At 37.8% G+C, this 16613-nt stretch overlaps 1 protein-coding gene across 4 annotated transcripts in view; it reads right to left on the bottom strand.

The window, feature by feature from the left end:
- LOC127841440 (biorientation of chromosomes in cell division protein 1-like 1) overlaps positions 1–16613 on the bottom strand; it is a 44133-nt gene that overhangs the window by 13434 nt on the left and 14086 nt on the right. For 3 of the 4 annotated variants that reach the window (XM_052370261.1, XM_052370262.1, XM_052370263.1), the window contains exons 7-12: positions 14840–14983; positions 12665–12884; positions 11187–11446; positions 7266–7301; positions 2600–3137; positions 1472–1690 (exon numbers count right to left, since the gene is read on the bottom strand). In XM_052370261.1, the coding sequence (XP_052226221.1) occupies positions 1472–1690; positions 2600–3137; positions 7266–7301; positions 11187–11446; positions 12665–12884; positions 14840–14983 (1417 nt within the window). The remainder of the gene's footprint in view (positions 1–1471; positions 1691–2599; positions 3138–7265; positions 7302–11186; positions 11447–12664; positions 12885–14839; positions 14984–16613) is intronic. The other variant, XM_052370264.1, reaches the window with a different exon arrangement.

The raw sequence follows: 16613 nt of genomic DNA, 5'->3' as shown, positions 1-16613 counted from the left end.
ATGGTTGGACGGTATTTCAAACATAAAATAATAAAAATAAATATTTGTGTTATTTAACCGTTTCAAAAAAAATAAAATTGGGGGGGGGTGGGGTGGGGGGTATAGTGTGAGGGTGTGGTGGTCATTTGTGAGATGATCTTAAAAAACAAAAAAAAAGAAAAAAAGAAATAGGGGGGGGGGATTCGGGGGGGGGGGGGGGGGGGGGAGGGCACAGGAGATGGTTTGGGTGGAGTCTATTGTGGTATGTCAGGTAAGAGTAGTTTTGTCAAAGTATCAATCAAATCTAATCATAAATAAAGAAGTTATGGCAATTTTAGCAAAATTTAATAATTTGACCTTGAGAGTCAAGGTCATTCAAAGGTCAAGGTAAAATTTAACTTGCCAGGTACAGTAACCTCATGATAGCATGAAAGTATTTGAAGTTTGAAAGCAATAGCCTTGATAGTTAAGAAGTAAAGTGGATCGAAACAAAAAATTTAACCATATATTCAAAGTTACTAAGTCAAAAAAGGGCCATAATTCCGTAAAAATGACAACCAGAGTTATGCAACTTGTCCTTTTACTGTACCCTTATGATAGTTTGCGAGTGTTCCAAGTATGAAAGCAATATCAATGATACTTTAGGGGTAAAGTGGACCAAAACACAAAACTTAACCAAAATTTCAATTTTCTAAGTATAAAGGGCCCATAATTCCGTCCAAATGCCAGTCAGATTTACATAATTTTGCCTGCACAGTCCCCTTATGATAGTTAATAAGTGTTGAAAGTATGAAAGCAATAGCTTTGATACTGTAGAAATAAAGTGGACCTAAACACAAAACTTAACCAAATTTTCAATTTTCTAAGTATAAAAAGGGCCCATAATTCTGTCAAAATGCCAGTCAGAGTTACATTACTTTGCCTGCACAGTCCCCTTATGATAGAGGTAAGTGTTGCAAGTATGAAAGCAATAACTTTGATACTTACGGAATAAAATGGACCTAAACACAAAACTTAACCAAAATTTTCAATTTTCTAAGTATAAAAAGGGCACATAATTCTGTAAAAATGCATGCCAGAGTTATCTAACTTTGCCTGCCCAGTCCCCTCATGATAGTAAGTAAGTGTACCAAGTTTGAATGCAATAGCATTGATACTTTCTGAGAAAAGTGGACCTAAACGCAAAACTTAACCAAAATTTTCAATTTTCTAAGTATAAAAAGGGCACATAATTCTGTCAAATTGTACGCCAGAGGTATCTAACTTTGCCTGCCCAGTCCTCTCATGATAGTAAGTAAGTGTACCAAGTTTGAATGCAATAGCATTGATACTTTCTGAGAAAAGTGGACCTAAAAGCAAAACTTAACGGGACACCAACGCCGACGCAGAGGCCAAGGTGATGACAATAGCTCATAATTTTTTTTCAAAAAATAGATGAGCTAAAAATAGAGGGTTCATAAGATTGTATCCAAATGATAATAAGAAGGCCTACTTTTGTTATCACTTGTATTTTCTGTCCTGCTGTCTTCTGTAGCAGTCTCAATGTCATCATGGTCTGTAGATTTTTCTTTTAAACTGACATCAGTGTCTTCACTAAGTATTGGTTTGCCATCATCTGTAGATTTATCATCCACTTCATATTTTGGCTTGACCTCATCAAAATCATTGCTGATTGGTTTCATATCAAATTCTTCCTCGGTTCTTGCTGTTTCTTAAACAAAAAAGAAAACCTCAATTAGTAACATGCTAGTCAATTCACTCAATATTTGGAACATGTAACTTTATCTGAAATCACATAGCTTTGCTATTAACAAGCAAATTCGTTGAATTGATATCCCCCGCCAATATGCTTCTGGACACAAAAATGTTATATTTGACACTAAAAAATCATTTTTTTAAGATACAAAGGGCCATAACTCGGTTATTAATAGATGGTGTACAATGCCATTTGGCATGCATCATCCTCTTTATATCCATATATATATACTCATACCAAGTTTCAATGAAAGCGGCCAAAGCACTTCCAAGATATAGCTCCGGACACAAAAGTGCCAAAGACGAAAGGACGGACGGACGGACAACTCCAAAACAATATCCCTCCGCCTATGGCATGGGATAATAAGCAATACAAGCAAATAAACACACTGTTCATGCCTGCTGGACTAATAACATAATCATACAAGAAACCGTCAGAGACGGATGATGCTACCCAAAGGTTTTTTTTGTCACAATATTGCACTATATATTCAGATAAAAGGATAAAAAGATAAAACGTCTTGTTGGCACAGTAGTTGGGGGGACAAGATTTTTTAAATAGAAAATTTCAAAGGGCCATAACTCTGTGAAAAATCATCCGACCAAAACACCCTGATAATATGCACATCTCCTCTTGGTAGTGAAGCTTCCTATAAAGTTTCATTGAATTCCGGTCATTAGTTGCTGACAAAAAGCCCGAACAAAAATTGTGCAGGGACGGACAGACGAAGCGGCGACTATATGCTCCCCCCAAAATAAATTTTTGGGGAGCATAAAAATGCAAATGACATATAAAAGACCAACAATATAATTAGAAGACTAAAAAAGTTAATGAGATATAAAAAAACAACAGCAACTGACTTACCATCATCTTTGGTTTCAGAAACAGCGACAGATTCTTTACAACTTTCTGTGGTAACTAGGGTATCATCAGTATTTGCTTCTATTTCCTTGACAATTTCTCCTTTTATTGTTGCTTCTATAGTGTTTGATTTCTTAACCAAGCTGGTTTCCTCTTGTTTTATGTCTGTATCCTCATACACAACCATTTCATTTTCATTTTCAGCATCAATGTCGACTTTCTCAACCGCATCTTTAACATCACTGACACTTTCACTAAACTCATCCTTACTTATTTCTTTATCGTCGTCATTCTTACTTGATTTAGTACTGTCAACTATTTCATATTTTGATTCCTCAATTGACACATCACCTTCTTTGAAAATGTCAATAGATTCTTTGCTTTCATTGAGCTCATTCTTTGCTCTTTTTGCCTTTTCTTTAGCATCTTTGGCTCTTTCTAATCTTTGTCTTATTTTTTCTACCTCTTTTTCTTTTTTCTTTGCCTCTAACTCAGCTCTGCGCTGGATTCTCTTTTGGTAACGCTCCTCCTTCTCTTTTGCCTAAAAAAAATATTTTAGATTTACATGAACATTTATGTTTTGTTTTTATTTAAGTGGTGCAAAATATAAATAGGTAGTTCAATGTTTTTCATAAAAACTAACAAAACACAAGAAACCGTCGGAGACAGGTGATGCTCCCCAAAGTTTTTTTTGTTACAATATTGCACTATATATTCAGATAAAAGGAAACGTCTTGAGGGCACAGTAGTTGGGGGGACAATAATTTTTTATAGAAAGTTTCAAAGGGCCATAACTCTGTGAAAAATCATCCGACCAGAACTGCTGATAATATGCACATCTCCTCTTGGTAGTGAAGCTTCCCATATAGTTTCATTGAATTCCGGTCATTAGTTGCTGAGAAATAGCCCGGTCAAAAATTGTGCACGGACGGACGGACACACGGACGGACAGACGAAGCGGCGACTATATGCTCCCCCCAAAATAAATTTTTGGGGAGCATAAAAAGCCATACAATAATAGCTGAACTTCTTTTTCCAATACTTGTGAATATGTCAAGGTAAACAAAATCCTGTATGTTGTAAAAAGGGTATGAAAAAACAAGTAATGTCACATGCTTTTTAATAAATAACTGGACGATGCACAATATCAGTCAAAGAATATGTAGACATGTAGTGGTAAAAGTATTTAACATTGTTTCTTACACAATATAAAAAAATAACCTAAGAATATTTGTACTGGTAGCATACAATGAAAAAATCTACAGCACCATGTGACAGATAAATGCTTCTACTGCTTTTAAAAAACAAGAGGGCCAAGATGGCCCTAATTTGCTCACCTGAGAGGAGTCAGTTTATTCAATCTTTACCAAATGTCAAACTTGACCTAGATATTGTCCAGACAAACATCCTGGTCAAGTTTCATCATTATTTCATCTGCAAGTCATGATCAATGTACCTATGAAGTTTCATGATCCTAGGTGTAAGCATTCTTGAGTAATCATCCGGAAACCATTTTTCTAAGTTGAGTTACCGTGAACTTGACAGCCATTGTGTAAAAACGTTTTTTGGCACTGTGACCTTAATCTTTGACCTAGTGACCTGATAATCAATAGGGGTCATCTGCGAGTTATGATCAATATACCTATGAAGTTTCATGATCCTAGGCATAAGCATTCTTGAGTTATCATCCAGAAACCATTTTACTATTTCAGGTCACCGTGACAGTGACCATTGACCTAGTGACCTGAAAATCAATAGGGGTCATCTGCGAGTCATGATCAATGTACCTATGAAGTTTCATAATCCTAGGCATAAGCGTTCTTGAGTTATCATCTGGAAACCATTTTACTATTTCGGGTCAATGTGACCTTGACCTTTGACCTATTGACCTGAAAATCAATAGGGGTTATCTGCGAGTCATGATCAATGTATCCATGGATTTCATGATCCAAGGCATAAGCGTTCTTGAGTTATCATCTGGAAACCATTTTACTGCTTTGGGTCACTGTGACCTTGACCTTTGACCAAGTGACCTGAAAATCAATAGGGGTCATCTGCCAGTTATGATCAATGTATCTATGAAGTTTCATGATCCTAGGCATAAGCGTTCTTGAGTTATCATTTGAAAACCATTTTACTATTTCGGGTCATCGTGACCTTGACTTTTGACCTGAAAATCAATAGGGGTCATCTGCGAGTCATGATAAATGAACCTATGAAGTTTCATGATCCTAGGCATAAGCATTCTTGAGTTATCATCCAGAAACCATTTTACTATTTCAGGTCACCGTGACCTTGACCATTGACCTAGTGACCTGATAATCAATAGGGGTCATCTGCGAGTTATGATCAGTATACCTATGAAGTTTCATGATCCTAGGCATAAGCGTTCTTGAGTTATCATTTGGAAACCATTTTACTATTTCGGGTCATCGTGACCTTGACTTTTGACCTGAAAATCAATAGGGGTCATCTGCGAGTCATGATAAATGTACCTATGAAGTTTCATGATCCTTGGCATAAGCATTCTTGAGTTATCATCTGGAAACCATTTTACTATTTCGGGTCACCGTGACCTTGACCTTTGACCTAGTGACCTGAAAACCAATAGGGGTCATCTGCCAGTCATGATCAATGTACATATGAAGTTTCATGATCCTTGGCATAAACGCTCTTGAGTCATGATCAATGTACATATGAAGTTTCATGATCCTAGGCATAAGCGTTCTTGAGTTATCATCCGGAAAACATTTTACTATTTCGGGTCATCAAGACCTTGACCTTTGACCTAGTGACCTGAAAATCAATAGGGGTCATCTGCGAGTCATGATCAATGTACATATGAAGTTTCATGATCCTAGGCATAAGCGTTCTTGAGTTATCATCCGGAAACCATTTTACTATTTTGGGTCATCGTGACCTTGACCTTTGACCTAGTGACCTGAAAATCAATAGGGGTCATCTGCGAGTCATGATCAATGTACATATGAAGTTTCATGATCCTTGGCATAAGCGCTCTTGAGTTATCATCCGGAAACCATCTGGTGGACGGACGGACCGACATCAGCAAAACAATTTACCCCCTCTTCTTCGAAAGGGGGGGGGGGGGCATAATGAGAAAACTGCCCCCCTCCCAGTAGCCATGTTATTCAACTGAACGGAACCATTTTTTAACACAACTCTCGTATCAAGGTTCACATGTTTTCACTATATACATATAGAGAAAAATGCCCCGCCCACTGGTGGCCATGTTTTTTCACCGATCCCAACCATATCAAACTCGTCCGAGATATCAATAAAACCAATGTTTTGACCAACTCTCATGATGATTGGGCAAAAATTGTGACTTCAAGAGTGTTTACAAGGTTTCTCTATAGCCAAATAGGGAAAACTGCTTCTATATACATATAGAGAAAAATGCCCTGCCCACTGGCGGCCATGTTTTTTCACCGATCTCAACCATTTTCGAACTCGTCCGAGACATCAAATGAACCAATGTTTTGACCACCTTTTATGATGATTGGGCAAAAATTGTGACTTCAAGAGTGTTTACAAGGTTTCTCTATAGCCAAATAAGGAAAACTGCCCCGCCCACTGGCGGCCATGTTTTTCAACGGATCAGAACCACTTTTGAACTCAAACAAGATATCATTAAGACAAACATTTTGACAAAGTAACATGAAGATTGGGCATGAAATGTGACTTCTACAGTGTTTACAAGGTTTTTAGTTTTTTATACCTAGTGACCTAGTTTTTGACCAGGCACAACCCAGTTTCGAACTTGGCCGAGATTACATTAGGACAAAGCTTCTGACCAAGTTTCATGAAGATGGGACAAGAAATGTGTCCTCTAGAGTGTTTACGAGCAAATGTTTACGGACGGACGGACATGCGACGGACAAAGACCGGTCACAAAAGCTCACCTGAGCTTAAAAAATCCGCATTAATTAAAATAAACATAATCTATCTTGCAGTTAAACACATTCAAAAGCAATTAACAAAGAAAAAGAATACTTTAATAAAAACAAAACAACAACAAAAAAATTAAGAACAAATTAACTAGAAATTCATTCAAGCCGCAATTCTATCAGAATAAACATTTACTGTTAAAAAAGCATGTCGCATTTAATTTGTACAATTAAATGACTAATGCAGGGATTTCAATTGAAGCAGAATCCTGCATTTTGATGCAAACATTTTGCAATTTTGTCACTTTTGACTCTTCCAATTATCTTCCTTGCATCATTTTGATGCAAAGGTTACCCTGAAACTAACATAAAATGTATGTTTTACTATAGAAAATGTTGTTTTTAGTCAAGTTAGATACATGTTTACTTAAAGTTATACAAAGCTATATTTGTAGAGCAATCAAATAATATGCACAAACAAAAGTTTTTTTTTGTATTTTGACCCCTGAAAAGATCATTTAACCCCTGAAAATTTCAAGCGCATTTGACTCCTGGTTTTCAAAAACTATTGAAATCACTGCTAATGCATTTCTTAAACATGTTTAAATCTAAGAGAAAGCACATTGATTGATAATTGATAATGTTACTACGAGATGGGCTTATAGTACAAAGCACATCTAAAATAAGAGTTTTTACATCTTTATTCATAGGGGTTTTGAGGCTTGAAAAATAAACTGAACAAAATAACATAATATAATTACACTTTCGTGTCTTTTGTTTTTCCTCTTTATCATCTTCTGAGAAACATTATTTACATTCAAATTGGAAAAGGCAATGTAAAAGGATACTTAAAACAAATATGAAAATAACTCTGAACAAAAGCACAATATTATTTGAATACAAGAGTATTAAATGTGTCTAGGTCGCTCATCTGTAGACACTGACCTTCTTTGTGTAGATTCTGTTATATTTGTGCAATAACTGTGTTTTTTATCTTTGTATTCTACTCTGTATGACATATTTAAAACAAGAGGGCCTGAAAGGCCAAAAGTCGCTCACCTGAGATAACAAGATATTATTGAGACAAATCTTCTGACCAAGTTTCACGAAGATCGGAAAATAAATGTGGTCTCTAGAGTGTTAACAAGGTTTTACTATAGCCATATAAGGAAAAATGCCCCGCCCCCTGGCAGCCATGTTTTTCAACCAACCGGCATTATTTTTTAACTCATCCAAGATATTGTCGGGATGAATCTTCTGACCAAGTTTCATGAAGATCGAACAGTAAATGTGGCCTCTAGAGTGTTAACAAGATTTTACTACAGCCATAAAAGGAAAAATGCCCGGCCCCTTGGAAGCCACATTTTTCAAGCAAACATAATTATTTTCGAACTCATCCAAGATATCATTGAGACCAATCTTTTGACCAAATTTCATGAAAATAGGACAATAAATGTGACCTCTAGAGTGTTAACAAGGTTTTACTATTGCCATATATAGACATATATGGAAAAATGCCCCGCCCCCTGGTGGCCATGTTTTTTAAACAACCAAAACCATTTTCGAACTCATCCAAAATATCATTGGGACAAATCTTCTGACCAAGTTTCATGATGATCGGAAAATAAATGTGACCTCTAAAGTGTTAACAAGGTTTTACTATAGCCTTATAAGGAAAATAGCCCCGCCCCTGTGGTGGCCATGTTTTTCAACCAATCGGCATCATTTTTGAACTCGTCCAAGATATTATTGGGATGAATCTTTTGACCGAGTTTCATGAAGATCAGACTATAAATGTGGCCTCTAGAGTGTTAACAAGATTTAACTATAGCCTTAAATAGCCATATAAGGAAAAATGCCCCGCCCCATGGCGGCCATGTTATTCAAGCAGATGTAACCATTTTTGAACTCATCCAAGATATCATTGAGACAAATCTTCTGACCAAATTTCATCAAGAGTGGACAATAAATGTGGCCTCTAGAGTGTTAACAAGGTTTTACTATAGCCATATCAGGAAAAATGCCCCGCCCCCTGGCGGCCATGTTTTTCAACCAACCGGCATCATTTTCGAACTCGTCCAAGATATTATTGAGATGAATATTCTGACCAAGTTTCATTAAGATTGGACAATAAATGTGGCCTCTAGAGTGTTAACAAGATTTTACTATAGCCATATATAGCCATTTAAGGAAAAATGCCCCGCCCCTTGGCAGCCATGTTTTTCAAGCAAAGGTTACCATTTCTGAACTCATCCAAGATATCATTGGGACAAATCTTCTGAGCAAGGTTCATGAAGATCGGAAAAAAAATGTGGCCTCTAGAGTGTTAACAAGGTTTTAATATAGCCATATAAGGAAAAATGCCCCGCCCCCTGGCGGCCATGTTTTTCAACCAACCAACATCATTTTCGAACTCGTCCAAGATATCATTGGGATGAATCTTCTGACCAAGTTTCATGAGGATCGAACAATAAATGTGGCCTTTAGAGTGTTAACAAGATTTTGCTATAGCCATATATAGCCATATAAGGAAATATGCCCCGCCCCTTGGCAGTCATGTTTTTCAAGCAAACATAACCCTTTTTCGAACTCATCCAAGATATCATTGAAACCAATCTTCTTACCAAATTTCATGAAGATTGGACAATAAATGTGGCGTCTAGAGAGTGAACAAGGCAAATGTTGACCTCGCACAACGGACAACGCACGACGGATAAAAGGCGATCACAAAAGCTCACCATGAGCACGTTGTGCACAGGTGAGCTAAAAAGACACAGATTGAATGTGGTCTGAGACTGTTAAAAAAAAATGTTTTGCTATAAACATATTCACATAACAAGTTACACCTAGATTGGGGCCACAGGGACATTTTTTTAATAAAAACTTTGAAGAGGACCACTATAATATGTTACAAACATAATATTGAGCTCCTAGCCCTTGCAGTTTCAGATAATAAGATTTAGTCTTTATAAATCATGTGACTCATGAGACGCGATAACTTTTCATCCCATGAGCATGATTTTAACAAACTTAAAAGAGGACAACTTTATTAAGCTTCACACCAAATATCAAACCACTTACCCTTGCTGTTTCAGAAAAAATTCAAAATTTACGAAATAAGTCTTATTAAATAACTGGAGCCTTACGGTATGGCAAGTTTTGTCAGGGGCACAATTTGAACAAAATTAGCAGAGGAACACTGAAAATGTTATATTTCAAAATAATAAGCTTCAGGAACATGCAAAGTCAGAAATAAGTTTCAAAAGTGTTGATTATATAAATATAAGGAAAACAAGTAGTCTCTAGGGTGGGTCCAATTTTTTACAAAAGGGGTATGACAAACATGGGGAAAGACTGTCACAATTTACTGGCCAGACTGGCCTACGAGGATAAAAAATTTACCGGCCAGTTGGATATTTCACAAGCCTTAATTAGAAGACATGGTTGATCTAAGAAAGGGCAAAAATAGGGTGAAAAGCCTGATTTAAGAAAATACATTAAGCATGTTAGTTTCAGTTTGGGGAAAGTATTAACTCCTATAAGCATACATACTTGAATGTTTTTTAATGTTTTCAACTAAAACTAATTAATATACTAAATATGTATAATTTCCATTTCACATACATGCCATTACAGTAAACGGTGTAGAGTGGGTAACATAATAAACTTAAAAGCAGAAGATGCACATGAATCTGAATCATGAGCCACTAACAAAAAAATTAAATAATGTTTGTAGTTTTGCATTTTTGAACGAAAAATCTTGTTTAGTATATTTTTCTTCAGTCTCAGTAGACTGAAATTAATTTAGAACCATTTGTTCTTTGACATTATAAGAATGTGTTATTTTTATCTAAAATGTTTTCTCCATCATTAAATCGCTTTTCATTTATCCATACTATTTAAATGATGTCTGTCTTCATTCCATTATTATTCGTTTAGTTGCTGAGCATCGCTATTTCTTTTTTTTGTCCCCCATCTTGGAATCAGGTTTTTGACTTGCTCTGTTAACATTTTTAGAAATCATGCTCCACTGTGCTACTGATGGTTATTAGGAATTTGACAATATTGAACTATTTATTTCCAAAACTTTCATTTAATGGCAACCACAAAATAATGTTGTTGTGAAAACTGCAAGATGGTTATAATCTTTGGAAGCAAAAATCACAAAAAAGTCCGACAATCTTGCATTTAACTGTCTACTCTTTAGCCATTTCTTTTATGATGTGAACACATTGAGTAGAGGGCCACCAAATTAATAATGGTAATATCAAGGATATTAGAGGTACACAGAGCTACTGGAAAGGTGAGTGTGGAGCAGACCATTAGAGCATCATGGGGCAAGGAATGGGATGGCAGCCAATAAGGAGTAAGGCGCAGAGCCCTCATATTTTGCTTTAACCCTTCCCCTCTCAGAAGCAAAGTGAAAATGGCTATGTGCATACATCATAAAACCAGAACAGCCTGTGAGTAACTTGCAGTCTGTTCAGGTTTTATGCTGTTTGCTGCTCATCATTATGTAAGGTTTGGAAATGAAACCTCAAAAACTTGAATCTAGTTAAAAAGGTCTTTATTAAAATTTAATTTTGAAAGGGACTACAAATGCATCAAAATATGTATATAAAGTGGTAAAGGGTTAAATCTTCTCAAATTGTAAATTAAATCTACGTTAAAAAAACACTCACAACTCTTGCTTTCCTTTCCTCTCTTGTTTCCTCGTCTTCACTATCACTGTAGTTGTACTGGAGGGACAGTAGTTTGCGGGGCTTTTTCGTTAAGGCCCCTCCCTCCTCCACATGCCCCACCCCTGGGGATGTGACAGGTGGGGTGGCTTTCACAGGGCTGGGTTCAGGGGTGGGAACTGCATCACTAGTGGGAGTGAGGACTGGAACTTCTGCAGACGTCTCTCGCTCGCTATACTTATTTGCCTGCTTGTCTTTGGCCTCTGTTGAAATATGGATGTTTTTGTTATGAATACCAGCAAGTTCAATAACTGTTTGTTGTGACGGGTTGTTGTTTTCTGCAGGTGTTTAACTTTATGAAAGCAAGACATGTGTCTGTAAGGCACAGATGCCCCATGGATGGCCACATTAGACATTTGACCTAAAAGAACTGAGACAGCCGATTCATGCAACACTCACTTTCCCCATGGTAGTGAGTGGTGTTATGTTATCTGAAAATTGAATGATTAAAGCTATCTTTGACCTCTAACTCTCACCTTGACCTCTAAGGTAAAGAGACAGGTTTTACACATACAATTGTTTCAACTCCTGATAGTCATTTGTGGTAAGTGACCTTAAAATAGCATGATGGATGACAAATATACAGATCACACAGGCTGATTATGATTATGGCCAAGAAGACGTTTGAACTCTTAGTGTGACCTTCAACTTTAGGATAGGGACTAAAGTGAAGTTAAAGTGTAACAAGCTACACATCAGCTTATGATTGTGGGCATTTGTGCTGAACTATTTTCAAATCCATCAGTGTATGGCAAAATGATGGCTGTGACAAGAATTTTCAATCTGTGTACAGCCAAATTTGACATCTAGTCTCTAAGTGGGTCCTCGACCTTAAAGATAGGGAGCTGTTTTATACAGGTCACATGCCATCTTATGATTGTTACACCCAATCTATAAATATTGACATGTTTACCAAGTTATTTCAAACTCCATCTATTCATGGCAAAGTCATGGCTGAGACAGAAATCTTCCAGAAATGTACAGATGTACAGGTAGGCAGACATTTGACGCAACTGCTATATGCCACCTTCTTTGATTGGCAAAATAAAAATTATGGCATCAGAATCTTAAATCAAGTTTGTATACAAACACATGTTATATATATTCAACATACATGATTTTTTACAAAGTATGGAAATAAAACCTATATTTGCTTGTTCAGGTATTTTGTGCAAAAGAAAATAGTCATATAACAGCAGGCATACACTTGTCCTCCACAACCGCCCTTGTTGGAAGCAGATGTAAAGGGGTGGGTGGAGAATGGCAATAGAAACTATTTCATGAACAACCTTCTTCCCCGTTATGTAGACCAGACTAGCTAGTCAGATCAAACACATTTACAATTCCCTTGCTAGGTATTCATCATATCAATTTGTCTGGTACCCAAAATTTTACCTGAAGCCTGGTACCAAGTTTAGTACCTGAGGCCTGTTCAGCCTTCTGCCTCTGCAGCTGCAGTAGCCTGTGCTGCAGCTCCTCCAGGTCGCTGTCCCCTTCACTGGCCTCACTGTCGTCGAAGTGTGAGAGGTCACTGGTGTGCACCGAGCTCACGTCGCTAGAGTCCACAGACTCGTCCAGCTCTACTTCCTGTATGTCCTCGTTCCAGGCAAACTTGTAAGGGCGCTTGATGGACTCTTCAGTCTGGAGAGGATATAGCTAGCTGATAACTTATGAACCTTTTTGTGGGAAAACTGCACTTAAAGTATATGCAATAAGTGTAATCCTTGATTAGCCTGTGCAGTAAACACAGGCTAATTAGCGATGAACCTTTCTGCTTTAAGGGTTTTCATCGTTAAAAGAAACTCTCTTCTTAGTTAAAATCAAGTTAAAAGTAGTGTAGACTACACCGGCTAATCTAGCCCCACACTTAAGACATCCATATTAAAGCCAGCTGTCAAAGAAAAAAGCTAATATGAGCATCAAATAGACAGCATTTTGGTCACAATATTATGGTGTGTTACTAATTATTAACAGAAAATACTATTACTTATTTGTAAATACTTAAGTGGTTCACACATATCAAAATAAAACAAGAGCACCGCATAACGGGTGTAACGCTCGGCTGCGAAAGCTTGTCAGATTTTTTTGATTTTTTTTTTAGAGGTCACAGTGACCTTGACCTTTGACCTAGTGACCCAAAATGGGTGTGGCGTGTAGAACTCATGAAGGTGCATCTGCATATGAAGTTTCAAAGTTGTAGGTGGAAGCACTTTGATTTTAGAGGCAATGTTAAGGTTTTTGTTAAAGTTTTATATTAGAGGTCACAGTGACCTTGACCTTTGACCTAGTGACCCAAAAATGGGTGTGGCATGTAGAACTCATCAAGGTGCAACTACATATGAAGTTTCAAAGTTGTAGGTGGAAGCACTTTGATTTTAGAGCCTATGTTAAAGTTTGATATTAGAGGTCACAGTGACCTTGACCTTTGACCTAGTGACTCAAAAATGGGTGTGGCGTGTAGAACTTATCAAGGTGCATCTACATATGAAGTTTCAAAGTTGTAGGTGGAAGCACTTTGATTTTAGAGGCAATGTTAAGGTTTTTGTTCAAGTTTTATATTAGAGGTCACAGTGACCTTGACCTTTGACCTAGTGACCCAAAAATGGGTGTGGCATGTAGAACTCAAGGTGCAACTACATATGAAGTTTCAAAGTTGTAGGTGGAAGCACTTTGATTTTAGAGCCTATGTTAAAGTTTGATATAAGAGGTCACAGTGACCTTGACCTTTGACCTAGTGGCCTAAAAATGGGTGTGGCGTGTAGAACTCACCAAGGTGCATCTACATATGAAGTTTCAAAGTTGTAGGTGGAAGCACTTTGATTTTAGAGGCAATGTTAAGGTTTTTGTTAAAGTTTTATATAAGAGGTCACAGTGACCTTGACCTTTGACCTAGTGACCCAAATTGGGTGTGGCATGTAGAACTCATCAAGGTGCAACTACTTATGAAGTTTCAAAGTTGTAGGTGGAAGCACTTTGATTTTAGAGCCTATGTTAATGTTTGATATTAGAGGTCACAGTGACCTTGACCTTTGACCTAGTGACTCAAAAATGGGTGTGGCATGTAGAACTCATCAAGGTGCATCTACATATGAAGTTTCAAAGTTGTTGGTGGAAGCACTTTGATTTTAGAGCCCATGTTCAGGTTTTAGCACGACGCCTACAGCGGACGGCGGACGAGCTGGCTATGACAATAGCTTGGGTTTTCTCCGAAAACAGCCTCGCTAAAAAACAACCTGCTAAACAATTTTAAAGAATACTCTCTATGAGACCAACAGTATTCATTAAACAGTTATTGTAGGCCCTTGCGGTTTTGGGGCAGACATGATTATACTAATTAGCCTTGTTCTTTTAAATAGGGTCTTAATGCATATTAGATAAGTGTCATCACAGATTAGCCTGTGCAGTCCACAAAGGCTAATCAGGGACGACACTTGACGCTATTATGGAAATTTTTGTTTAAAAAAAGTCTTTTCTAAAAGAAAATCCAGATAAGGTGGAAAGTGCAAAGCCTGACTAATCTGGGGTGACACATTATGCATATGCATTAAGCCCAGTTTTCTCAGAACGATGCTAAAACCAATGTCTGCATGACTGACCTGGTCTGATATTTTGGCCATCTCCTCATGGAATGCCTTCTGTATCTGCTCATTAACAGCTTTCTCTGCCTCCTCAGTCTCTGCGTCAGGCATCGGAATGTCCTCAACAGGGAACTCCCCCTCAGCTACGTACTCATCAACCACCTACATACAGTCACACACAGGGTTGTATGGGGGTAAGAATAGTGTATCCACCATGTACACACAGGGTTGTATGTGGGTAAGAATAGTGTACCCACCATGTTTACACAGGATTGTATGTGGGTAAGAATAGTGTACCCACCATGTTTACACAGGATTGTATGTGGGTAAGAATAGTGTATCCACCACGTACACACAGGATTGTATTGGGGTAAGAATAGTGTACCCACCATGTACACACAGGGTTGTATGGGGGAAGAATAGTGTACTCACCATGTTCACACAGGGTTGTATGATGGTAAGAATAATGCATCCACCATGTACACACAGGGTTGTATGGAGGTAAGAATAGTGTCTCCACCATGTACACACAGGGTTGTATGGGGGTTAAGAATGGTGTATCCACCATGTAAACACAGGGTTGTATGGGATAAGAATAGTATATCCACCACGTACACACATTGTTGTATGGAGGTAAATATAGTGCATCCACCACATACACACATGGTTGTATGGGGGTTAAGAATAGTGTATCCACCACGTGCAAACATGATTGTATGGTTAGAAAATAGTGTATCCACCACATACACACATGGTTGTATGGGTAAGAAAAGTGTATCCACCACGTACATACATAGTTGTATGGGTAAGAATAGTGTATCCACCACGTACACACATGGTTGTATGGAGGTAAAAATAGTGTATCCACCACGTACACACATGGTTGCACGGGGGTTAAGAATAGTGTATCCACCATGTACAAACATGGTTGTATGGGTAAGAAAAGTGTATTCACCATGTACACACATGGTTGTATGGGTAAGAAAAGTGTATTCACCATGTACATACAGGATTGTATGGGTAAGAATAGTGTATCCACCACGTACACACATGGTTGTATGGGGGTTAAGAATAGTGTATCTACCATGTACACACAGGGTTGTATGGGGGTTAGACAAGTGTATCCACCACATACACACATGGCTGTATGGGTAAGAATAGTCTATCCACCATGTACACACAGGGTTGTATGGGGGTAAGAATAGTCTATCCACCATGTACACACAGGGTTGTATGGGGGTAAGAAAAGTGTATCGACCATGTACACACAGGGTTGTATGGGGGTAGGAATAGTGTATCCACTACATATACACATTGTTATATGGGGGTAAAAATAGTGTATCCACCACGTACACACAGGATTGTATGGGGGTAATAAAAGTGTATCCACCACGTACACATGGTTGTATGGGTAAGAATAGTGTATCCACCACATACACACATGGTTGCATGGGTGAGAAAGGTGTATCCACCACATACACACATGGTTGTATGGGTAAGAATAGTGTATCCACCAGGTACATACATGGTTGTATGGGTAAGAAAAGTGTATCCACCACGTACACACATGGTTGTATGGGTAAGAATAGTGTATCCACCATGTACACACAGGATTGTATGGAGTTAAGAATAGTGTATCCACCACGTACACACATGGTTGTATGGGGGTAGGAATAGTGTATCTACCACATACACACAGGATTGTATGGGGGTAGGAATAGTGTATCCACCACATACACACAAGGTTGTATGGGGGTAACAATAGTGTATCCACCACATACACACAGGGTTG

Source organism: Dreissena polymorpha, chromosome 8 (genome assembly GCF_020536995.1).
Source record: "Dreissena polymorpha isolate Duluth1 chromosome 8, UMN_Dpol_1.0, whole genome shotgun sequence".
In the NCBI taxonomy this organism is placed as follows: Eukaryota; Metazoa; Mollusca; class Bivalvia; order Myida; family Dreissenidae; genus Dreissena; species Dreissena polymorpha.
This window is presented reverse-complemented; position numbering and strand designations above follow the sequence as displayed.